This window comes from Lycium barbarum, chromosome 1 (genome assembly GCF_019175385.1).
Source record: "Lycium barbarum isolate Lr01 chromosome 1, ASM1917538v2, whole genome shotgun sequence".
In the NCBI taxonomy this organism is placed as follows: domain Eukaryota; kingdom Viridiplantae; phylum Streptophyta; class Magnoliopsida; order Solanales; family Solanaceae; genus Lycium; species Lycium barbarum.
In genome coordinates, this window is record NC_083337.1 from 26,186,541 (window position 1) to 26,213,363 (window position 26,823).

At 40.5% G+C, this 26,823-nt stretch overlaps 1 protein-coding gene across 8 annotated transcripts in view; it reads left to right on the top strand.

Moving 5' to 3' along the window:
* Nucleotides 1-792: 792 nt before the first annotated feature.
* LOC132633451 (heterogeneous nuclear ribonucleoprotein Q-like) overlaps nucleotides 793-26,823 on the top strand; it is a 73,856-nt gene continuing 47,825 nt past the window's right edge. For 4 of the 8 annotated variants that reach the window (XR_009579661.1, XR_009579660.1, XM_060349913.1 and 1 more), the window contains exons 1-11: nucleotides 793-1,269; nucleotides 2,981-3,537; nucleotides 3,619-3,708; nucleotides 3,844-4,083; nucleotides 4,600-4,821; nucleotides 4,898-5,195; nucleotides 5,286-5,599; nucleotides 5,691-5,803; nucleotides 5,888-5,994; nucleotides 6,097-6,173; nucleotides 6,266-6,351. Coding sequence is in view for 6 of the 8 variants with exons in the window: in XM_060349913.1 (XP_060205896.1) it covers nucleotides 1,002-1,269; nucleotides 2,981-3,537; nucleotides 3,619-3,708; nucleotides 3,844-4,083; nucleotides 4,600-4,821; nucleotides 4,898-5,195; nucleotides 5,286-5,599; nucleotides 5,691-5,803; nucleotides 5,888-5,994; nucleotides 6,097-6,173; nucleotides 6,266-6,346 (2,367 nt within the window). In the remaining 2 variants the exon portion in view is untranslated. Of the gene's footprint in view, nucleotides 1,270-2,980; nucleotides 3,538-3,618; nucleotides 3,709-3,843; nucleotides 4,084-4,599; nucleotides 4,822-4,897; nucleotides 5,196-5,285; nucleotides 5,600-5,690; nucleotides 5,804-5,887; nucleotides 5,995-6,096; nucleotides 6,174-6,265; nucleotides 6,352-6,464; nucleotides 7,114-7,191; nucleotides 8,872-26,823 lie in introns of those variants that run through there. The other 4 variants (XM_060349899.1, XM_060349906.1, XM_060349881.1 and 1 more) reach the window with 4 other exon arrangements.

A 26,823-nucleotide genomic window follows, 5' to 3' on the forward strand; every position in this document is an offset into this window, starting at 1 on the left:
GTATAATATATCTCATTCAATGCTCCCACCAAGGTTTGATCCATGTTGTTGGCATAAAAAAGAAGTAAGTAAAAAAGAAAGGCTAAACCACCAAGCCAAATTGGTGAATGCAACAAAGTAGACACTTTTTATTTTTTTTATAATTTTCACTAATGCTATCTAACTCGTTTTCATAAATTGAATTTCTAACCTCGAAATTGACATTCAAAATATCATTACCACAGGATTAGCATTTCGAAATAGATCGTTTATCATTAGATTTTTACTAGAGAAGAATGAAAATTTTGCACAAATTTGAGGAAAAATTCAAATTGAATGGGATAACGGGCATTTTTTGGAAAATCGGCTCGGCCAAACCGCCTTGCTGCAATTTGTCCGCGTAGATCTCGAAAAAATACCCTGAATCAAAACAAAAAAAAATCGCATAAATCAGACATCCGAGCGCAAAGTTATGACCATTTAAAGTTTCGACAATCTACAACTAGTTTTCTACCTATGCTCCGGTCCTTATTTTTTATTTACGTGAGTGAAGAGGCATATGTATACTTGATGTAATGAGCCGATATTATTATACGCTAAAAAAATATTAAGTTATGTATAAAATATTTATATTCCAACGTTTTGAAACGTGACTAATCTTCGGTCAAAGTATGAAAAAAAAAACCTTAAAAGTGTCGGGCTCATGTAATATTTTATGCTGGATTGTATATTATGGAATTATTATTATTATTATTTTTATTTTTGTTGCTTTTCCCCCTTTATTTTTGTTTCTTTGATGGCAAAATGGTTTTACTTAGAAGCGAAGCGGGTATGCCCTAGTGTTATCCTAGGCGGCGTTTATAGCATTACCTTCGCTCCAAGCCTAATCCCATCCCAATCAATAAAGCAAAAACTAGGGTTTTCCCAAACAGAAAAACAAAAAAACAGAGTAGTACTAATTTATACCTGTTATTTTTATTCACGTAAGATCTTCAAGTTTTGTTCTTTGGAATCAATCAATTATGCCTCCAAAAGCAGTGAGAAAGACACCGACAGGATCTGGATCCAAAAGAGGTGGCCGTACTGCTCGTGGTACACCAAAATCTCAGGCAAAAGCAGTAATATTAGAGGAAACAATGAAAGAAGAGGAGAAAGAAGAGAATAATAATAAGGATAAGGCTGTGGAGATTAAACCAGAAGTGAAAGTGGCAGAGGAGAAAACGGTGAAATTGAAGGAACCGGAACCCGAGGAACGGGCTGAAACTGCGTTGAATAAGAAAGATGACAAGAGTAAGTATTGATTTTGCAACAACTGGTATTTTTATGAATTTTATTGAATTAATACTTTGTTGTATAGTTGTGCTTGTTTATGTTCATAACTGTTGCTGCTTCTTTTATCTGTTTTTGAGTGCTCTGTACTGCTTTCCTTTTTAATTGCCATGTTTTCTTCATTGCCGTATTTTATTTTTTATAACTACTTTGATTTGCTGCACTTGAGCCGAATTTCTTTCAGAAACAGCCTCTCTACCTCGAGGAGGTCTGCGTACACACCACCCTCCCTAGGCCCCACTTGTGGGATTACACTGGGTTTGTTGTTGTTGGAATTTTAAGAGTTTTCTTGAATTAGTACTTTATATAGTTCTGCTTGTTTAGCTGGTTTTGGTTATGCTTATAATTGTTGCTGCTTTGTATATCGATTTTAATAAGTTGGGTTCTTCTAGCTTTATAAGAGTAATGATAAGAAAGAAGAGAAAAAACACTTGTTGATACTTTCCATCTGTCATAGCCTTGGTGGACAGAGTTCCTTGGTACCTGTTATTGGTGGGGTGGGAGGTGGCAGGTATCCCTGTAATTAGTGAGGTGCGCGCAAGCTAGCCTGGACATCACAGTAGGAAAAAGAAAAAAAATTATGGGTCATATCGTTGTTAATGGTAGATTTTGTGGAATTGGTATTTTTAAAATTTTCTTGAATTAATACTTTGTATAGTTCTGCTTGTTTAGCTAGTTTTGTTTATGTTCATTGCTGTTGCTGCTTTGTATGTTAATTTTAATAAGTTGGGTTCTTCTACCTTAATAAGAGTAGTGATAAGAAAAAAATAGAAACTTTATGGGTCATGTTCGTTGTTAATATAGCTATATAGTAAATATTATTGCAAGAATGAAATTTTAGAACTTTCTTGAATTAATAAGATCTGCTTGTTCAGCTGTCTTTATGCTTATAACTATTGACAATTGCTATGTAAATTGTAATAATCTGGGTTATTTAGCTTAATTAAGAGCAGTGTCAGAACAGACTTATGGGTCTAAATAGAAACAAAAGAACTAAATAAAAAAATTATCTCAAGAGAAAAAAGTGATTATGAGAGGATAGTGTTAATAAGGTCTTGGTTGGTAAGGGGGAGCTTTGAGCATCACTTAAATCTTATGGCCTGCTAACCTTCGATTAATGAAAATTTATGTGTGTATATGCGGTTTCAAGCTTCAATTAAAAGAAAAATATAAAAGGTCAGGCGTCTCTGAAAGGATAGTTAAGGCATATGAGTTGTGTTGAGGTGTTCACAAGTTGGTCCCAAGACCACCTTCGTGTGAAAGACATTTGTTGGGAACTGGAACAGATGAAAGGGTAGCTTATTCTTCAATAAGGGAGGATGGAAGAAGGAAAGATTACAGTTGCTGGCACGTGTTCAGCTCTGCCAAATCTTGTAACTTTAATCTTTCTTCTGAGGAGCGAGGAAGGAAGAAGCAAAGATTACAGTTGCCGACACGTGTTCAACTCTGCTCTTGTAACTTTAATCTTTCTCCTGAGGAATTTTCACGTGCAGGTCTTTTTAAATCTATGTATGGGCATCTTTTGATGATCAGTAAAAAATTACGTCTCTGTTGAGGTGGATATTGTTGACAGCTTACAGGACTTGCAAGAAATTATGTTAAACTTGGATAAGAGCCTTCTGTTTTATCTATTTTACTGGCCTGGGAGGCTAATTTTTTTTCTTCGTGGCAGAGGTGGACGATGTGAAAGAGTCAGTCGATCAATATGAAAAGGGTGAGCGATTAGATTTGGAGGATAATGACCCTGAGTATGACCCTGAAGAGTATGGAACAGTTGATTATGATGAGAGAGGAATTGAAAATGATGATATTCAGGAAGAGGGAGATGAAATAGAGGAAGAACCTGAAGAGGGAGATGTTGGTGAAGAGGAAGAGGGTAATATGGTTGAAGAGGATGTTGAAGATGTGCACGAGGAAATTGAGGGTGATGAAGAAGATGAGCATGCTGGGGAGGAGCATGCTGAGATGGTTGATGCAGCCGAGGAGGAAGAACATCATGAAGTTGTTAAAGAAAGGCGTAAGCGGAAGGAAATTGAAATATTTGTTGGTGGCTTGGACAAGGATGCTACTGAGGATGATCTCAGGAAGGTCTTCAGTAAAGTTGGCGAGGTTACCGAAGTGAGGCTTATGATGAATTCTCATACAAAGAAGAATAAAGGATTTGCATTCCTGCGATTTGCCACTGTGGAACAAGCAAAACGAGCTTGTACTGAGCTGAAAAATCCAGTGGTATTTTCTTTATTCTGTAGTTTTCATGTGACTGATTTTAATTCCTCGTAGAAGGTATTTTCCTGACAATGGAATTTCCAGGTCAATGGCAAACAGTGTGGTGTCTCTCCAAGTCAAGACAATGATACTTTGTTTTTGGGTAACATATGCAAGACCTGGACAAAAGAAGCTGTAAGTAGGCTAGGCATATCCATATTGTCAACAACAGTACCAAGTTTCAATTAAAAATATCCATAGTGTCAACAGACATGATTCTCAGTTTTGACGAGCTGCTTAACTAGTCATTGATGTTTGCTTTTTCTCCAGTTAAAAGAGAAGCTGAAGCATTATGGTGTTGACAATATTGAGGATTTGACGTTGGTGGAAGATACTAATAATGAGGGAATGAATCGAGGATTTGCTTTCTTGGAGTTCTCTTCACGTTCGGAGGCCATGGATGCTTTTAAGCGGTTACAAAAGAGAGATGTTACGTTTGGAGTTGATAGGCCCGCAAAGGTTTCTTTTGAGGATTCATTCATTGATCCTGGGGATGAAATCATGGCACAGGTAAACTCTCTGGACCTATATCTTTGTTGTAATAAAAGGGACTATGACTCGGGCCAAGTATAGTTAGATAATTGCCAAATGGAGGCTCTTGTTGGGGTTCTCTTTAGCTTATTTGGAGGTACAGAGATATTTTGTAATTGACTTTTAAGAGTTACACAATGTTTTTGAACATAGTTCTCCCTGGTTTGCTCTTATCCTGCTCTTTAGTCTCTTCTGCTGCAAAAAAAAGTAGAATGAATAAGGACACTCTGTGTGTTTAGTTTTTCCTTTCTACAATCAATTAGATATATGGCTAGGTGCTAGATGTCAAATGCTAGCTCCCCCCTTTTTATTAAATTTTATCTGGCTAGGTTGCTTATCTTCTTTCCCTGTTAGTTCTTTTCTGATGACTTTATTGCATACTTTTGGAATTTTTGTTGAGTCAATTGCTGCGTAGCAATTCGTTTTATGACTGTGGGTGAATTTATTTATTTATTTTTAATAAATCAAGATATGACGAATATCTCTTGAGTTCAGGTTAAAACAGTGTTTATTGATGGTCTTTCTGCATCCTGGGACGAGGATCGTGTGCGGGAGCTTCTTAAGGAATATGGGAAGATTGAAAAAGTTGAGCTTGCCAGAAATATGCCTTCAGCTAAGAGAAAGGACTTTGGATTTGTTAGCTTTGACACCCATGATGCTGCAGTTACATGTGCTAAAAACATTAATAATGAGGAATTGGGTGAAGGAGATAACAAGGTTCATTTTATGTTCTTTAAATGTCTATGAATATATGCCACTCTTGTGAATGGTTTCTTAAAGTTGTATATTTCAGGTTAAAGTTAGGGCCAGATTATCAAGACCCCTTCAGAGGGGCAGAGGGAAATATGGCGGACGCGGAGATATGCGACCTTGGCATATGCCTATGCATGGTCCCCGTGCCCCTTGGGGTCGTATAGTGCCACGTAGTCGCTCTATTCGAGGGACTAGAGTTAGTACACGTGTGCCTCCAGTAGTTGGTCGTGGTTTCAAACGACCTGCAACATTGAGAGATAGACGGGCAGTGATGGCTTTGCCTCCTAGAGGAAGACCAGCTCCACCACCTAGCAGGTCATATGACCGGAGACCACCTGGTATGGGATGATTTCCGTCTTCCTTAAAATCTGCTGGTTAACTCTGCTTATTTTATAAATGGTCAAATATAACTGATGAGTAAATTGCAGTTCCCGCATATGCAAAGAGTAGCTTCAAGAGGGAGTATGGACGGCGTGAGGAAATCCCTCTTCCCAGAAGCAGAGCAATAGCTGAGTATCCTTCGAGGGTTCATTCTGACAGACGTGCATCCTATAGGGATGAATATTCTTCCCGTGGCTCTGGTTACCCTGAATTGCCTAGAGGTACTCACTCTGCAGCAAGGAGAGCTTATGTTGATGATGGATATGGGCAACGGTTTGAAAGGCCCCCTCCATCTTACCGTGAGGGACGTGGTCGTGAATATGATTCTGTGTCTGGTTCAAAACGGCCATACACTGCAGTGGTAAGTTATCTTCACCATATACTCCGTTTAGATACTTTCTTGATCTGCCCAAGAAGATACGAACTAATTTGGCGTCTCCGGTACATTCCAGGATGATGTTCATCCCCGCTACGCTGAGGCAGGAGTGAGGCATTCTCGTGCTCGTTTGGATTATGAACTAGGCAGTGGAAGTGGCTCCCAATATGGAGATGCATATGGTGACAGGTGTCTTATAATTATTGTTTAAGTCGTTTTCTTCCTTTTTTCCCATCATTGGTACTATGTTGACTTGCCTTATTTACATTTAAGTAGACTTGGTAGATCAAATCTTGGATATGGTGGCAGCAGGAGCTCCCTTTCTGGTCAAGATTCTCATGGGATGTATAGCAGTCGTCAGGGTATGGGCTACGGTGGAGGTATGCTCTTTTGTTCACTGGAATCTCTGGTTATTGCTCTTAACACTTGTTATTACATGTATGTTTAGAGAAAGCTGTCTTAATTTTTATTTTGGGTTGCAGGCTCCTATGGTGGAACTGATGTAGGTGGAATGTATTCATCCAGCTATGGTGGTGATTACATGTCTCGAGGCAGTGATGTATGCTTCTACTTCGTTGATTTCTGTTGGAAGCTTTAGTGTTTATCTGATGATAACTGTGTTGTTCCTGCTCTTCTCTGATGAATTTTCAGGTTGACGACTCAGTTTATTCTAGTCGGGGTGTGGGTGGTGGTAGTTATATGGGAAGTGGCGGTTCTGGATCTTACTACTAACTAAGGTATGTCACTTATTATTACCAATCATGTGTTTGTTTTGGCAGTCATGCTCTTAGAACTGAGTGTCCTATATGCTCTCTTGAAACACCCACCCCCCTCCTTATGTGGAATGAAGCGGGGAAGGTTTTTCTTACTTTCTTCTCTGCAAGAGCTGTATTTGAAGATATGGAGCATTTGGTTACCCTCCAACTTATTTATGGTACAGATTTGAGGTGACAAAAGAGCCTGCAGTTGGATGTGTTAATGTGGAAGCCCTATGCATTGACATGCCTCTGAAGAGATTGTGGACATGCCTCTGAAGAGATGGAGTTTATCTATTATCTGTTGCCTCTTTGTATATGTGGGGCTAGAGAATTTAGCATTAGAGAGGTGGTATTGCTCCGAAGCATCTTGGATCTAATTGGGAAAAGAGACATCTGTTCCTTTTCTGATGTAAGGAAATTTGAGCCATGTAGAGGAAACAGAGATCTGTTTATTTCTGGTGCCTGAACATATACTATTTTCTAGTGGTTTCTTCTTTTAAGAATTTGCTGGAGAAGTGGAGTAAGTATACTGCATGATTATTTTGAAAGAAAACGATCCCCAAAAGCTCAAGTTGCCAATTTTCCAGTCATGTGTCTTAGGAAACACTACGATGAAGGAACTGTTGGAGTTTTATATGGACGCTTTATATCTAGTTGTATTTGATATTATGGTCACAAAGTTACTGCTGCACCACTATCACAGAACTCGAAAGATCACCAATAAAGTGCTTAATTTTGTTATTGAAGTGTCTACTTTTTTACTAAGTCAATGCATTGACATGCATTCCAAATTATCATCTATTTGCTTCTGGATGGCAGGTGATTTAGTTTTAAATGAGGGAAAATGACTGTATTTTGATGGCTTGAGAAAGAAAGCATTCATGATTGTCATGGGCCAAAGTTACCCATTACCTAATTTTTATCCTTGAGAAGAGTGAAATTGGATTGTTGTAACTGCTCCCTGCAATTGGTTTAGATGAGGGAATGCGAATGTTGTTGCTGCCATGGTCTGTTGATTGGCAGCTGATAAGTTCTTAGCATTGGATAGGAAATTGTGATATCTGGTGCTTAATTCCTTGCAGCTTGTGAGCCGTTTCTGCGAGTACGTTATTGGTCATTGCTTATGTGTGGCCTGATGCCTGATTGCTTTCATTTGGTTACATCACGAGTATCATCCCTTTTTGACTAAGCTTTTGGGTAGTTTGTTTGCACAGTTTCGGTTTATGTATTTCTGACAGCTTAAACTGCAGAGGAATTTTGAGAGAACTAGATAGTGCACAAATTTTGGTCTATCCTAAAAACATGAGGATAAACACAATTTGAAGATATGCAGTTTGGTATGATCTGTGTTCTTTCATTATCTGTAATACACTCTAATACGAAAGCTCGCTTACGACAGAAAGTTATCCTTGGAATAAGTGTATGCTAATCTTTTGAGTTCCTGGGGATGAGCCAACACTGATTTGTTAATGCAGTGGGAGTTAGCAATTTGCCCCAACTAGAATTATGCTATAGGGAGGCATTTCATGTCCTGCTGTTAGTCTGGCAGTTTGCCTCAACTAGAATTACATTATAATTAAGTAATAAACAGTTTTATCACACTTCCTATATGTGGCCTTTAGTTTATGATTCCCTTTAAAATGCATGCTATACATGCTGGTTGATGGATACTTGTAGGGTAGGTGAGTTCCTCCTCATAGTAACAATGGTTTTTTCTATAACGGTGGTGTGCGGACCAGCTTGCGTGCACCTCGGCTACTCCACCTGGGTACTATCTTAACCAAAATATGTAACGGCCAAATCTACCCTTCTAGTATTTTATTTTGGTCTCTGTTGAGATTTGAACTCTGATCTCCAAGGTTTACACAACTCCATTGACCATTAAGTTTCAGCCTTGGATGCTCTGGTAGTAAGTCTTAAGTGTCTAACTCCTGTTGATTATTTTCTATAAATTCTCTTCCTTGCACTAATGGCTGCATGTTCCATCATGAACTCAAGCTTAGTAGTTAGCCTATTTTCACTGGATAACATATATATCAAGTTACTAGTTTAATTTTATCCTATCACAAGGAAAAAGGGCCCCAAATTTTGGTTTCCTAGTTAGTGGCAGCTAAGATTTTGAGGTAGTGTTTTTCACTTATAAAAGTTGCAGTGTGATCTGACCATTGAGTTTATGAGTCTGATGCTGCGCTCACATACCTGCTTCAGCGCGGTTGCAGAATTTTGCTGTTCCATTATGTTAATTTCATAGATGGTCTTTATGTTACCTTCTCAAAAAACAAATTTCATAGATGGTCTCAAATTCCTGTAAATTATAATAATATTTGACACTGCTATTTCTTGGGAAAAAATTCCTGTAAATTTTATTGTGGGTGTATAGAGTGCTTGTTGGCCTCATGCAAACTTGGATCAGATTATCGCTGTAATTCTTTTTAGTTCATCTGGCTGTGACATGTAGTTAAATTTTAGCAGTAATACGCATGTTCGTTTTCTAGTTTAGTCGGTTTTGATGGTTGCACTCGATAATATCATTGTTAGAAAAGGTCTTCTACACAAAATTACAATCGTGCGTTTGCACTTACTACTAATGAATTCTTATTAAAGCACAAAATAAAATTCATGTTCCACACGAGAAAAATGCAATTTCCCATTCTACCTGAATGACTTAAAAACTGTATACAGAGGAGAAACTGTGACAATCACGCTGATATAAAAGAATATCAAGTTTCTGCTCTCCAGCAATAAAACATTCATTGCCTTCATGCAAGTTCTTTGTTCGAGACGTTATTTTCTTTTCGGGATGTCGATCAAAGGACTAACTAACAGATAAAATTGGTCAGAAATGTGTAGCACCAGAGAACATGCGTCAAAATGAGAAGGCAAACATTTACCAGATCATAGGGCTAAGGAAAAAAATACTGAAGGTATGCTATTGACTAAAGCATGAAGCAAGATATGTTATTTGCTAACATAGAAGTGGAGCATCTGATTAAGCAAGGTTCAGATCATTCTCCTCTGTCTATAGCCTCCAGATCAAATACCAGATCAATCAGAAAGGCTTTTAGATATTTGAATTTCTGGGTAGAGCGTGACACTTTCTTGAATGTGGTGAAGGAGAATTAGCAAGAATGGCATTGTTCTGAACCATTCTTTAATTTCCATAATAAGTTAAAGAAGATGGGTAAGGCCTTATTTAAGTGAAGCAGGGACACATATGGGGACATTTTCAGATAGATAGCTACTTTGCAGGAGATAGTGTAGATACATGATCAGGAATTTGAACACCACCCTACTAGCACTAGCAGAGAGAGACTGTAGAGAGTACAAGCTGATTTGATAAAGTTCTATGCTATTGAGGAGAAATTTTGGAAACAAAAGGTTGGTATGCAATGCTTCGCAAATGGAGACAAAATTACCAAATTTTTCCATGCTCATGTCAGTGGAAAGAGGAGAAGACTTCAACTAAAAAAGATACAGGATTATAGGGGAGTTTGACCAGATAGGAGGAAGGCATAACACAAAAGGCTATCAGGTTTTATTCTGAGCAGTTTTGGGAGGAAAATATTCCTACTAACTTTGAAATGTTGCAACATATTCCTCAAATGATATCAAAAGAACAGAGAAATAAGCTTCATGACATGCCAAATGAAGAAGAGGTTAAAAGGGTTGTGTTTGGCTTGAATGCAGATAGTTCAGGGGGACCAGATGGATTTACAGGGAAATTCTATCAAGCTTACTGGGAGATAATTGCTGAAGATATGACAAAGATGGTTCAATTTTTTTCTGTGGTCATGAGCTACCTAGGTACATTACTTGTACAAATTTGGTGTTGATCCCAAAAAAGAAAGAAATTACTACATTTTCTGATATGAGGCCTATTAGCTTAAGTAACTTCACTAGTAAGGTATTTTCCAGAATTATTCTTGAAAGACTAGTGAAATTACTGCCAAATATTATTTCTCCTCAGCAATCAGGCTTTGTAAAGGGTAGAAGCATAGTGGAGAACATCTTATTAGTTCAAGAAATAGTTCGTGATATCAGAATCAAGGGAAAGCCTGCTAATGTCGTTATCAAACTTGACATGGCAAAAGCTTATGATAGAGTTTCTTGGCTATTCTTGACTAAGGTATTAAGGAAGATGGGATTTGGAGAGATGTTGATAGATATGATATTCAGAATTATCTCCAATAACTGGTATTCTATAGTAGTTAATGGACAACGACATGTGTTCTTCAAATCCAAAAGGGGAGTGAAGCAGGGTGATCCTTTATCACCAACACTGTTTATTTTGGCTGCTAAATGTCTATCAAGAGCTTTGAATGCATTACATTACAAAGACAACTTCAAGGAGTATGGAATGCTAAAATGGAGCCCATATGTGAAATATTTAGCCTATGCAGATGATACTATTATATTTGCATTTGCAGATGAATATTCTGTTCAACTGGTGAGGGGCACTCTGACAGGTTATGAGAAGGTGAGTGGTCAGAAGATTAATAGAAGTAAGAGTGCCGTATATATGCATCATCTGATAGATCAAGGAACAGTGCTGTTACTAATATCCCAAGAAAAGGTTTTCCATTCAGTTTACTATAGCAGGAGGCAACATTTATTCTATAAAGGGTTAATGGATAAAGTTCAGAATAGATTAAGTTTTGGACTGGAAAATTGCTAGCTTTTGGAGGAAGGACAAATCTGATAAAGCATGTCCTCCAAAGCATGCCCATTCATTTGTGATCAGCTTGTGTCCTCCAAAGCATGCCCATTTAATGTTTGCAACCACTAATATATGATGAAAACGAAAAACAAATAAACACTAACAATCCATTGTGCGTATATCTTTCACGATCCCCAATCACAACACACCCATCCTTGGGTTCACAACCTTAGTAAAGGTGTTTAGCTAATCATGGCAACAAGAAAACAATAAAAGATTGAAGATTGCATAATTGAATTATTTATTGAACTTGCGAATAAAACTTGAAAGTAATGAATGTAATTGTCTGGAAATCTTCAAAAGCAATAACAACTCAAAAGTAATTACTACAAGTCTAAAACTCCAGATGTCTGAAAAATAAAACCTAAACAGGTATGTATACAAGTCAAACTCGGAATAATCAATCCCAGTCCCGTTCCAGCTCGGCTTGCACTTCGACGGGTCGTCTTTGCACTTCGACGGTCGTCGACATGCTCGACGGCCATATCGACGATCTGAGTATGCCTTTTTCCTTCTGCAGGAACTCCACCGTCGAATCACTTCGACGGACCGTCGATCATGTCAACGGTGCAAGTCGATGATCTGATGATGATCTGATGAATTGTCACTTCGCAGGAACTTATCGACGAGGCAAATTGACGGACCGTCCTTATGTTTATCAGACAGATTGCCTATTTTCCTCGTTTTTTCGCTTCCCGAGCATTCTAACTTCGCAATACCTGCACAACACATAAAACATATCAAACTAACACAAACTTGCTCGAAAACAAGTAAACTTAAAGTTAAAAAACATTAGATGTGCCACAAACTACCGGCACATCAACACCCCCAACTTAAAGTCTTTGCTTGTCCTCAAGCAAGTCAACTAACAGACTCAATCTACAAATGTCTCGATATCATAAAGTCAAGCTGTCTACAGTGGTTGTGGCAATTAACTTCCAGCATATCATGTGTATCACAATGACTCTCCCCTCAATAAAGACAAAACCAATCAAGGACTCGTTGCAACTAACCATGAGGCTTCAATTTATGACATCTAGTTATCACAGAAACTATAGCGCACGCGAATCTCACGGGAAACCAGTCACTTAACAAATTCTAATGCCCTCACAAAGATCAAAGAATGTCCCAACATATATGTACACACAGAATGGGACAGAAGTCAAAAGAGAAGAGAAACACTCACACTCACAAAGAAATTCTCTACCTATACATGCAACTACCATAAGCTTGCCCTTATTTTCAGCGCCCTCGACTTTGGACAGTTCGGCTGTGATAACACTAGGACTTTTTCAAGGTTGTAATGTAGGCTTGGGGACGGGTAGGATAGATATTTGGATAATAGTGACTCACTCTCCTTGAACACTACATCTTATTCTTCTTTTTTAACCCTTTCGCCTTTTGTTTTCGTCCCTTCTTTCATTTTGTTGCCTCGGTGTGGTTTTATTGCAATTCTACTTCTTTATTTTTTTTTGTTTGCTATTTTTTTTATTACACTTACCACACCGCTGTCTTTTAACTAGGTATTTTACTTCAACCCCACTTTAGGCTTACGCCTCGTGATCCCCTTAGTCCACCTATCACCCCCAACTTAGGCTTTTAGCCTCAATCTTATAATTTTAGTGCCAAGGAGGAACCGTGTGCAAAGAAATGGATATTTAGAATGGGTATCGGCTTGTTACGGCTAGTCAAAAAATAGGTTTCCAGGCTCAAAATGGCTAACAAGGGATATTAATCTATGGGTAGGCTTATATTCAGGCTAAACAGGGGTTTCCTAACACAAACAAAGCCTAAGATCATTTCACAGCTTCACTTATCTTCAGAATGCAGACACGACTAACCAGGCAAGTTCTAGATTACATACACAACTAGAGAATATATCTACAAAACCTCACAACACATGGCATCAGAATTGTTAACACACTAGTCTCCCCGCTAAAATTCCGCACACAAGGTAACCCAATAATCTAAATGTCACACAAGGAAGCATGCATGTCAATTAAATAACCAAGTCCATTTTTTCAAAAATTTCGGAGGGGAGTACTTTGTTTCTCAAAATCAAAATAAGACAGCCCTAAGTTAATCAAACCAACCACCACCACATAAGTCAGAATTACTCTATTTTATCTAAACAAAGCCTAAACATTCCAGGTTCAACAAGAACTAAACCCCTCAGGAAAAGAACCATGGCAAAGAAAAGCCGAGGGGGTCCTAAATACATATATAACAAATCAAATACTCCCACCCCCAACTGAAAAAGTCTGCAATGTCCCTAATGCAGTAAAAGTAAAACCAGGGAGTAGGAATACCTGTGGCGCATTAGGCGCGCTGCTCATCTCGCGACTCCTCGGTCTGCGAGGCATCAGGTGGTGCAATTGCACCAACGACGGTCTCTGTAGCAACGTCAACAACAACATCAGTAGTGGTTCCCGTAGGCACTGGCACTGGAGTAGGAAGGGGTGGTGTCAATGTCTCACCACTGGGAGCACTACTCGAGGTGGCTCCCCTAGTCCCAAACTGGACATTCTCAATGAGCGATCTCTGAATGGCTTCTGCCACCTGCTGCTCCTCTATACTCGGGCCCCTAGTGTGAGTGCTCTCTCGCACCTTCTCCTCATCACGGGCCACTCTCCTGCTATTTCCCCGACCACCTGCTGCGGTAGGCGCAACAGATGGTGGTGCTGCTACTAGGCTCGGATCACGAGCCTTCAACAATAACACATCAGCCTTAAGTTGCTCCAACTCTGCCCTCAAAGCATTTGTAGAAGAGGTCGGGCGAGCCATCTCTAATGCGGTCAATCTCATCTCAAATCCATCTAGCCGAGCGGACAGTGTCGTTCTCACAGGATCTAATGCCTCCTCCACTCTCGTTCTCACATAATTATCCAGCTGGTTTACTATGATCTTTGACTGTTGGTCCGCTGTAGCCGCCTGTTTTGCAAATTTCCTAAAGTTGTCCATTGAGAAGGCATATGGATCAACTCTAACAGTACCCTGGGGCAGTGCAGCTGGACCCGCTGGCTGTGGGATTGGACCCGGAGGGGTATCTCCTTCAACTTCTGGCGCCTCTTTCGGACTTTCGAGATCAAGGTCCCATATGCGACATATATCTCACGAATCACAACAGGGCAATAGTCCCCAGGCGACTCCTGTATGAACTCTAACTGATAGTGACGAATAAGCTCTCTAGCTCTGGTAAGATCTCGAGCCCCTCAAAACTGATCCGCCACTCTTCATTTATTGTTCGTTTCTCATGTTGAGTGTCATATCCTTTCAATTCAATGCCATAGTCATACAACTGCCTAGCACCCTCAACAGTGAAACGATCCTCAAGCCTCTTGCTTCTAAGTTCCCGAGCCCTAGCTGCCTCAGCACCAGTATCAGTATCAGCCTCATCATTACCAGGCTGTGAGCTCTGACGGGTCTGGGATCTCGAATGTGCCTGAGAGGACTGAGCAGCATCCTCAGTAGACTATGCTCGCGCCGCAGGTGAGGCGTCTCCAGATGTAGCCTCTGATCCCTCCTCATCGGATCCATCACCGGACCCAGATGTAGATGATTCCTCCTCGTCAAACTGGGAGGAACTGGGAGGTGTAAGAGCCGGTACTGTGACCTGCCTGTTCTACGGGGGAGGAGCAACCCTGTTCTTCTTCACGGGCATAACCTCAGGCTCGTCATCCGACCTCTCGTCTCTAAGTGTGGGTTGGCCACTGGGCCTTCTCCGACCCGTTGATCTTTGAGTTTGCCTCGAGCCACCCCCTCGGGTGGTTGTCAACTTAGGTGGCGCCATACCTGTAATCATCAAAAACCACAATCTAGTCAATCCGTACAAGTGAAGTCAAACACATTCAATTTTAAAAACAATTGTTCAATTTCAGTTCTCTAATGTTCTCTGTCTGCAGACCGTCGATGCACTTTGACGGACCATCGAACCTGTCGACGGACCGTCGATCAGCTCGACGGGACCGTCTTTGTCAAAAGACGGTCCGTCGAGCTGTCGACGGTGCCGTCGACATGTTTACGGTCCTGCATCAGTAATCAACAGTTGACAGACATCAACACTTGTTTCGACTTTGCGTTTTCCATTTCAATCAATCAGAGAACCAATTTTCAACTATTTTGCACATTTGGGATTTTGGGGCTTCGGGTTACTCAGACTTCACACTCATTTTCAACATTTTTGACTTTGGGCAATTATCTAGGTTTCGTTTGGTGGATATAACGATTTCAAACCGAGATTTTAAATCGAAATACCCTCCAACCCATTGGAGTTACTCAGACTTCACTCCTCAAGCATCATGTTTCAACAGAATTCCTTCTTTTCGGACCATTGGCGGGCATAATGAACCAACAAGTTGATCAAAATGCCCGCCGACTCAATGGGGCACGATATTCTCGTCCCCACGAGTCCATCTAACAACAATCATACCCAATTCCCTACCCCCAACCACAATTTCATAATTTTGCAGTTTCAAGCATAGATTTCATTCATAAATACAAACCCTAGGTTATGATCTCTACCCTTTGCACTATACATCCCATATATCACTACCCTAACCTAATCAACACAGCCCCAACTGATTTAATCATTGGTGAAAACACACACCAAATTCCCAATTTCAGTACCCATTAAGTTAGGAATCCGAGGTCATGTTGTCTAGATATTTTCGAGCAGATTTACCCAAAATAAAACCAAGAAAGGGCCGAAATTATCTTTCCATACCTGATTATGTGAAGAAGTGGAAGAATACTTGAGCAAATTTTGAAGAAAAACAGAGCAATTTTCGTGGACAATGGGCAGAGGGTTTCAGTTTATGGAGGTTTTTCTTTTTTTTTTTCTTTTGATTTGTGGAGGAAGGTGGAGAAGTTAATGGGGAGTTTATGGAGGATTTTGTGGGAGTTATGGAGGGAATATGGAGGGATTTTATGGATTTGAGTCGGTTGGGGAGTATTATACGCGAATGTGCTTTGTTTTAATATACTCTGCCTGTTATTTCTTTGTTTTAAATCGCGACTTTTCCCTTTATATTTTTTTTTCGAAGTTTTTGGACGAGTCGTCGACGACTCGTCAAGGCGTAAAGACGACCCAAAAATAAGAAAGGGCTTACTTGCTGACGAGCACTTCGACGGCGTCGTCGAACGTGTCGACGGCATGCTCGTCGACTTACTTACCTGCAGATTAGCAGTTGCTAATTCTCAGAAGTTCAGATCTGCGTAGCGTCATTGTACATTGACGATCCGTCGACGACCTGTATTTGTGCTCTGGTGTAACTTTGCTGGTTTTTCGAGTTTCAGTTCCTGCGCACTCGATACCTGTAAAAAAAAAAACTAAAACCTACAAAAACAAAATTACAGAATTTTAAACTTAGGTTGCCTCCCAAGAAGCGCTTGATTTAACGTCGCAGCACGACAATGTTATCAGTTTACTCGGGACTCGCCGCGTCAACATTCGTCCTAAGGTGCTTCAACCGATATCGGTCTACAATTCTATCTCCGTCAATCATGCCATGGTAGTGCTTCACCCTCTGCCCGTTTACCTTAAATGTCCGAATTCCATCTTCGGACTTCAATTCAATAGCTCCATGAGGTGAGACACTTACCACTTCAAAGGGACTTGACCACCGTGATTTCAATTTGCCCGGTAGCAGTTTCAATCTAGAATTAAACAGCAGGACAGGATCACCCTTGTAGAATTCCCGCTTCCGGATCTTCTTGTCATGGTACTGCTTGATCCTCTCTTTGTATAATGCTGCACTTTTGTCACGACCCGACTCGGGGCCGCGACGAGCACCCGGTGCTAGCCCACCCGGGCACCCTCTTAGCTTACTCTTATGCTTACATCTAGGTGAGCCACATCATTAATCATGCATTTCCATTCATTCGTCAACTAGTCCCATTTGGACAATAACACATTTATATCATCATAGGCATCTATGCCACATCAATGTACATGGGCCAACGAGGCCAACAAAATGACATACAAAATATAGGCCGACAAGGCCGGACATATCTATCCATATACACGTGACTACGAGCCTCTAAGAGTATAACATATCACATGAGCGGGACAGGACCCCGCTATGCCCATAATTATATACACAAAAGAATAAGTACCCAAAAGCTCTCCGAAAGAAATGGAGCTCTGCTATGCAATCTCTGAATAAGCAGCTATGGATCAAGTCTGTCTCCCTGTGCACCTGCGGGCATGACGCAGCGTCCACAAACAAAAGGACGTCAGTACGAAGAATGTACTGAGTATGTAAAGCATGATCAACATCGATATATAAGCATAATGAACAACATATGAAATAGCATAGGAGGGGAGACAATAATATCATCATCATAGCACTTACCTGCCTTTCGTAGGACTTTCCATTTTTCATACGTATTTGTACACCTACGTCATCATCCGTATTCCGTAATAGTACTCGTACCATACTTGTGCTCATATTCGTATACATGTCCTTATTCGTATTCTTATACATAGTCTTATCACATTCATATTCATATTATATACATAGTCATTTCATATACATAGCATTTACATAGCATACCCGACCTCATAGGATCGGTGTTTCATACATACTTGGCCAACCAAGGCTCAAGGTTACTCATACCTGGCCCTACCAAGGCTTCAGGGTTATCCGTACCATCTGCAGAGGTGTGCGCGCGTTTCGTAATCGTATACATACTTTATACATAATCATATACATATATTCTACCCGGCGTTATAAGCTCGGGGTTTCATTATAGCCCTTCATAGGCACACATATAAGTATAATAGCCCATAGGCACCTTTAGCATCATTATTATCATCCTTATCATTACTATCGTCATCATTATCGCTACATCTATATCTTATGCTTACTCGTCATATGGGGTACAATCGTAGTACATATCGAGGATCGTGAGCTTATGAGCTCGGAGTGTCAATCATTTGAATACAACATACTCATATAGAGGATTTAAGAGTTTGGCCAAGGAACCATGCCTTATGAAAGAAGGGTTAGCCTTACATACCTTTTCGTCGGGCTATTCTACACTTGCACGTTTCCTTCCAATGCTAGCGTCTATACCTTCATTAATATCATAACAATGGCCATTAGTCATTCACATTATCCACATTATCTAGATTCCTTAATTTGCCTCTAATTCACCCATATTCATGGTCATAACATCCAACTTCGTCCATTCGTCTAAAGTGTCTAGTTCATGATCTTAGTACCATTTATAATACATTCATATCACAACACAACAATATTCATGATTCAATTCAAACTATTCCTCAAAATGTCACTATTCATCATTCATGACCTACTTGACCTTATTTTCTACAATCCATGTATTTCAACTCTTCAATACCTTAAACATCATGTAAAAATCATGAATCTTACCTTAGAAGTTGTAGGAACAAGCTTTGGTTGATAATACTCCACTTTGAGCAAAACCCTAGTTTTTCTCCATTTGGATTTCTTGACCTAGATGATCTTTGATGATGTTCTTACTCTTGATTCACCTTGTTTTATGTTGTTGATCCTCAAATATCCTTTAAAACTTGTATAATAAATGTAGAGAGAGGTTTTAAAGAGAAGTGGTGTAATGTTGTAATGAAATAAAACAAGTGTTGGTCCCTTTATTTAATGACTTGCAAAATCTGTGCTGAGGTGAATAGTGGTCGTAAACTGAGTTTGTGAACAGTGGTCGTAACGTATTCCACTTTACGGCTCGTTCATCGCGGTCGTCTTTACCCTTTTCAAAAAACCAGAAGCTTAGGCTGCAACCATGGTGATTTACGACCATGGTTTACGGGCCGTAAATCACTTTACGGTTCGTAAACCTGGTCGTATTTTACCATTTCCTCCACTGGCAGAAAGTTGAAGTTCTGCATGGCAGTTTACGACCTGCTAGTTTACGGACCGTATACCAGTTTACGGTCCGTCCTAGCACTTTACGACCACTGGGCAGTTGCAATTCTGCAACTTCCCATATTTCTTAGACTTCTCATTTTAATCACCCACGTCCATGCACATGCATTGCTCACCTTATATCTCATCTTAACTTAGCCAACTTTCTCATCTCACATCGGATACCTTCGAAATCTCGCCTAAGGTCATCAAACGTCGTTTCTTGCTCATGGACATCATGCACTCATACTTATCACTAGTTCGTTCACTTACGTACCAACAATTTTTTTTTTCGAGGTGTAACAACTTTCATTGGCCTGATAGCGGAACTCATCCTTCTCATTGAGTTGAAACAACCTGAGCTTTGCCGCTTCTTCCCAATTCATATTCAATTTCTTCAAGGCCCACATGGTCTTATGCTCAGGTTCAACTGGTAGGTGGCATGCCTTCCAAAAAACTAGCTTGAAGGGTGAAGTCCCAATCGGAGTCTTGAAGGCAGTCCGGTAAGCCCATAGAGCATCATCGAGCTTTCGGGCCCAATCAGTTCTGTTTGCATTTACCGTCTTTGCTAAAATGCCCTTTATCTCCCGAATAGAGACTTCCACTTGCCGGCTTATCTGAGGATGATATGGGATTGCCACCCTATGCTTGACTCCATATTTCTCCATCAATCCCGCAAAGGCTTTATTGCAAAAATGAGAACCACTATCACTGATTATTGCCCTTGGGGTACCAAAACGAGTAAATATGTTCTTTTTCAAGAATCTCATGACACTTTTGGCTTCATTATTAGTTAAAGCCACCGCTTCTACCTAGTTGGAGACATAATCAACAACCACCAAGATGTATTTCATGCCACCAGAGCTTACGAAGGGACCCATAAAATCAATTCCCCAAACATCGAACACTTCAACTTCCATTACAAAGTTCATAGGCATCTCTTGCCTCCTACCAATATTCCCCTGCCTTTGGCACTGATCACAAGAAAACACCATCAGATTAGCATCATGAAAGAGAGTAGGCCATAACCACATTCGAGAACCTTTGCAGTAATCCTCGTACCGCTATGATGTCCCCCAACTGGAGAGTTGTGGCAAGCCTTCAAAATCTCCAATACCTCACTCTCTGGGACACAACGCCGAATAATGTTATCAGCGCAAGTTCTGAATAAGTACGGTTCATCCCAATAGTACTGACGAACATCCCGCAAAAACTTTTTTTTCTGATACGATTTTATCTCGTCGGGAATGATACCAGTCACCAAGTAGTTAGCAAAATCAGCAAACCAAGGCGCCACATGCATAGATACCACCAATACTTGTTCATCCGGTAACGCATCTTCAATATCACGTTCTTCTGCTGGCACCCCAGATTCCTCAAGCCTAGAGAGATGATCCGCGACCTGATTTTCGGATCCCTTTCTATCTTTTACCTCGAAATCAAACTCTTGTAACAAAAGGACGCAACGAATCAATCGCAGCTTAGCTTCCTTCTTTGCCATCAAATACCTCAACGCAGCATGGTCAGTGTACACCACAACCTTGGACCCTAGCAACTAGGACCGAAACTTCTCAAAAGCATAAACTATTGCAAGCAGTTCTTGCTCGGTCACCGTGTAGTTCGTCTGCGCCGCATTAAGTGTCCTACTACCATAGTAGATCGGGTGCATAATTTTATTGTGCCTCCGGCCAAGCACATCACCTATCGCAAAACCACTCGCATTACACATCAGCTCAAAAGGTAAGGACCAATCTGGAGTGACAATTATAAGAGCAGTAGTAAGGCGCTCCTTTAGTTCATCAAACGACTTTTGGCACTTGTCATCAAACACAAATTTAGCCTCTTTTTCAAGAAGCTTGCACATCGGGTTAGGAATCTTGGAGAAATCCTTGATGAAGCGCCTGTAGAACCCAACATGTCCTAAGAAACTTCGGACACCTTTGACTGAGATGGGTGAAAGAAGTTTCGCAATCACATCTATCTTCGCTTGATCGACCTCAATTCCCTTTTCAGCGATTTTGTGACCGAGGACGATCCTTTCCTTCACCACAAAGTGGCACTTCTCCCAATTTAGCACTAGATTTGTCTCCTCACATCGTTTCAGCACTTGACCCAGATGGTCAAGACAATCATCAAACGAATCACCAACAACAGAGAAATCATCCATAAATACCTCCAAGAAGTCCTCTACCATGTCAGAAAAGATCGATATCATGCATCTCTAAAAAGTGGCTGGAGCATTGCACAGCCCAAAAGGCATTCGGCTGAACGCAAATGTCCCATAGGGACAAGTAAAAATCGTGTTTTCTTGATCTTCTAATGCAATGTTGATCTGATTATAGCCCGAGTATCCATCTAGGAAGCAATAGTAAGACCTCCCAGCCAGCCTATCCAGCATCTGATCAATGAACGACATGGGAAAATGGTCTTTACAAGTGGCAGTATTCAGCTTCCTATAATCCATGCAAACACGCCATCCAGTAACTGTACGAGTGGGAATCAGCTCATTCTTTGCATTAGGCACCACAGTGATACCTCCTTTCTTTGGTACATATTGAACAAGACTTACCCACTTGCTGTCTACAATCGGATACGCTACCCCAGCGTCTAACCACTTTATGAACTCTTTTTTCACAACCTCTTGCATGTTCTGGTTCAATCTCTGTTGATGCTCAACACTCGGCTTGCTGTTCTCCTCTAACTGAATTTTATGCTCACAGATGCCAGAAGGAATACCCCGAATGTCTGCTATGGTCTAACCAATAGCACGTCTGTACTCGCGCAAAATCTCCACTACACGCTTAATCTGTTCCTCAGTCAATAATGCTGAAATGATCACTGACAATGTCTTGTTCAGACCAAGGAACTTATACCTCAAGTGTGCCAGGAGCTGCTTAAGCTCAAGCTTTGGAGGCTCAATAATAGAAGGCTTAGCTGGTGGAGTAGTTCTATTTGCAAGATCAAGATCAAGCTTTCAAAGTTCTATTTGCAAGATCAAGATCAAGCTTTCTTGGGTGGTAAGTGTAGGAACCTAGACCCTCAAGCGCGTTTATAGTTTCCACGTAGCCCTCCATATCACAAGCATAAAAATTTATCAGAACTGCAGCGAGAGATTCTCCCAGACTTTCTTCTTCAAATTTATGTTCGACAGCATTATCAATCCCATCAAACGAATCAATAACCGAGATACTCTCATAAGCGCTTGGCAACTTCATCCCCTTGCTTGCTTGGAAAGTTACTTCTTCATCATTCACTCGGAACTTAATTTCATTCTTTTCAGAGTCCATAAGCGCTTTTCCCGTAGCAAGGAACGGTCTTCCTAAGATAATGAGAATGTCTCTATCCACCGCGCAATCCAGAATTACGAAATCAGCAGGCAACATGAACTTACCCACTTGCACCAACACATCATCTATAACCCCAATTGGCTTCTTGATAGATCTGTCTGCCATCTGTTATCGCATAGAAGTCGGTCTAGGAGTCCCCAATCCAGATTGTTTGAAAATAGCAAGGGGCATCAAGTTAATACTCGCCCCATTATTACACAGAGCACGAGCAAATGCATGAAGCCCAATAATGCATGGAATGGTAATCGCCCCTGAGTCTCCCTTCTTCTGAACTGTGGTGGAAGCAATAATTGAACTCACACAATGAGTTAAATTCACTGTCTGATGTTGAATAGACCTTTTCTTTGTAAGCAGGTCTTTCACAAACTTGGCAAATCCGGGCATCTCTTTGACAGCATCTAAGAATGTAAAATTCACTGTTAACTGCTTCAACTGATCATAGAACTTCTGACACTTAACATCATCATTCTTCTTTGCTAACCTCCGAGGAAAGGGAGGCTTTGCTTTGTACATCTGAGTCAAAGGGCGAAGAGCCCTTTTTACCGTGTGTTTCCCTGTATCAGCAGCAACTTTTTCTTCACCACGGACTTCCTCATCAATAATAGGCACATCAGAATGCACCTCTTCTTCCTCAATAATCGGATCTAGATCAACCACCTTCTTGTCAACACCTTGAAGTATTTTACCACTGCTCGTGCTAATAGCAAAAGTGCGTTCCACTCCCCCACCATTCTTTGGGTTTGGAATAGTATCACTAGGAGGCGCTCCTTTTCTAGCAGGATGTTGTTCTCTAGAAAGATCACGCCTATGCTGTTCAAGATTCTGAATAACTGTTGAATGAGAGACCACTGTCTCTGATAGCCTAGATAATGTCTTTTCGTGTTTGTCTGACTTGCCAACACTTTTTCAAGCATTGACTCCAACCTCGAACTACCTTGATCATTAGATTGCCCTTTTGGTGGAATATAAGGGTTGGAACTTCTGTTCCCAAAATTTTTGTTATCATAGTTGTTGTTGTAGTTCCCTTGGTTGTTGTTATAGTTCCCTTGATTGTATGACCCCTGCCCTTGTTGGGGTCGCCAGTATCTCTGAATTGGCCCAGGAATATCCCCCTTCGCTATGTAATCTGCATACTGAACATTCTCAACTTGCGAAGGGGGGCCCTCTTGATACGGACCCTCTGGGACTTGGTACATTCCAGGTGGCATGCCTGAGATATCTTCACAAATGTTCACCTTCTTCGCTTCTCTCTTATCAAGCCTCTTTGTTAGTAAAGAGAGACTAGTGGCCAATTGTGCCAGCGTCTGCTGCGTTTCCTGGCTATCTTTCACAATATTTTGAATCAACGGTGTTCCAAGTGATAGTCCATCAGAATTACTTGAATGCCATGCTTGGCTATGTGTAGTCAATCGATCAAGTATATTAGTAATATTAACATAGGACTTATTCATGAAACAACCGCTGGCAACATTATTGGCCATCGCTTGGGTCATAGGATCCAACCCTCTATAGAACTTCTCATTCAAAATCTGATCTGGAAAGCCATGGTTTGGACTTCTATCTAAATATTTTTTGTACCCTTCCCAAGCTTCAAAAAGTTGTTCCCCATTATGTTGTTTGAACTCGTAAATCTGATCACGAATTTCAGCTCTTTTACTTGGAGGATACCACTTCCTGAGAAACACTCTGACCATCTTTTCCCATGTAGCAATAGAGTTTTAGGGAAGCTTTGTGAACCATTTTCTCGCTTCTCTGGCTAATTAGTATTTGAAGAGTTTCAGCCGAACTGCTTCTTGAGTCGCACCCCGCTGGATATGCTGAGAGCACACATCCAGAAAGTTTGTTATGTGTTGGTGAGGGTCATCATCGACTGCATTCCGAAAGTATCCCTCTCGTTTGAGCATATGATAGAGGGAATTATCAAACTTGATAGTAGTAGTAGTCAACCTCAGATGAATGATTGCAGATGCAAAGTCTTCATCTGCTTTTGGTTCATCAGCAAAAACATTCTCGATCGGAAGTTCGTTGTTGGCCATGATCACCTGGTTTACAAGGTAGCAAACAAGGTGTGTTGGAATATGACAAAGACTTTAAGAAGAGTAAACATTATTTAGTAATTTCAAAATCGTATTCCCCGGCAGCGGCGCCAAAATTTGATAACACATCAGCCTTAAACTGCTCCAACTCTGCCCTCAAAGCATCTGTAGAAGAGGTCGGGCAAGCCATCTCTAATGCGGTCAATCTCATCTCAAATCCATTCAGCCGAGCGGACAGTGACGTCCTCACAGGATCTAATGCCTCCTCCACTCTCGTCCTCACATAATCATCCAGCTGGTTTACTATGATCTTTGACTGCTGGACCGCTGTAGCCGCCTGCTTTGCAAATTTCCTAAAGTTTTCCATTGAGAAGGCATATGGATCAACTCTAGCAGTACCCCGGCAACGGCGCTAAAATTTGATACACTCAAATTACACCTATAATGGTATAACGCAGACGTTGTCAAATACAGTAACCCAACGAGGTTGGGGTTGAATCCCACAGAGAATATGGTGTGAAAAGTTTACTAAACACGTATTATACTAATCTTACGGTCCTGGTGTATTCCAGAAAAGGGTTTTATAGTTGATTTGGTTTGTGGACTAATTTAAAGTGACTGAAAATTTAAAGTTGAAAATATATGGGTAAAAAGAACCAAGGTTGTGTCCCCGTCAGATAAAGTGTATGATCATGGGTATCGATCTTGATATACTTCTAATGGACTGTTTGTATGGATGCACTTAACCTCTATGTGAACCTGAACTATTTCCCAAAAAGAAAAGATTATTTCTTTCTATGCTTTTTCTAAAGATAAGAAAGTATGCATGAAGAACGGTTAATTATGCCAAGTAAATTCCTCTTATTCCTAAGTGAATTTGTTAAACAAAATTTAAAGCCTTGAGTTCTTGTTATTTGTTCTTACCTAACCCTAGCCGTTTTCTCAAATAAACAAAAGTTTATGGCGTTAGCTAATGTTTGCAACCACTAACTATATGATGAAAACGAAGAACAAATAAACCCTAACAATCCATTGTGCGTATATATTTCACGATCCCCAATCACAACACACCCATCCTTGGGTTCACAACCTTAGTAAAGGTGTTTAGCTACTCATGGCAACAAGAAAACAATAAAAGATTGAAGATTGCATAATTGAATTATTGTATTGAACTTACGAATAAAACTTGAAAGTAATGAATGCAATTGTTTGGAAATCTTCAAAAGCAATAACAACTCAAAAGTAATTACTACAAGTCTAAAACTCCAGATGTCTGAAAAATAAAACCTAAATAGGTATGTATACAAGTCAAACTCGGAATAATCAATCCCAGTCCTGTTCCAGCTTGGCTTGCACTTCTACGGGTCGTCTTTGCACTTCGACGACCTTCGACATGCTCGACGACCATATCGACTATCTGAGTATGCCTTTTTCCTTCTGCAAGAACTCCACCGTCGAAGCACTTCGACAGACCGTCGATCATGTCGACGGTGCAAGTCGACGATCTGATGAATTATCACTTCGCAGGAACTTATCGATGAGGCAACTCGACGGACCGTCGAGCATGTTGACGGTCTGTCCTTATGCTTATCAGACAGATTGCCTATTTTTCTCGTTTTTTCGCTTTTCGAGTATTCTAACTGCACAATACCTGCACATCACACAAAACACATCAAACTAACACAAACTTGCTCGAAAACAAGTAAAACTTATAGTTAAAAAGCATTAGATGTGCCACAAACTACCGGCACATCAAGCTTCAAATTGTGCCATCCCAATGCTAGCATGATAACTGTTATTATAAGAAAACTCAATGAGAGGTAAGTGATCATCCCAATTACCTTTGAAATCTAGGACACATGCTCTCAACATGTCCTCAAGAGTTTGAATAGTGCGCTCTTCCTGACCATCTGTCTGTGGATGAAAAGCTGTGCTGAGGTTCACCTTGGTAACCAATCCTTTCTGAAAGGATTTCCAGAAATTTGCTATGAACTGAGCACCACGATCTGAAATAATGGACATTGGGGTCCCTGCAATCTGACAATTTCATTAACATACAACTTGGCGTAATCTTCTGCTGAATCTATGGTCTTGACTAGCAAAAAGTACGCCGACTTATTTAGTCAGTCAACGATTACCCAAATAGAGTCATGCCTCCTAGCTGAATGAGGTAGACCTGATACAAAGTCCATATTGATCATTTCCCATTTACAAACAGGAATATCAATATTCTGAGCCAAGCTACCAGGCCTCTGGCGTTCGGCTTTCACTTGCTGACAATTCAGATACTTAGCTACAAAATGTCACACCCCAACCTTGGGGGTGTGGCCGGCACCCGAAGGGCCGAGCAAACCAACTGTGATATCTAAACAATGTAACATGAATCATAGGCCGACGAGGCCGCTGAATAACAATTGTAAGAAGTATATCATGACAACCTGCAAGCA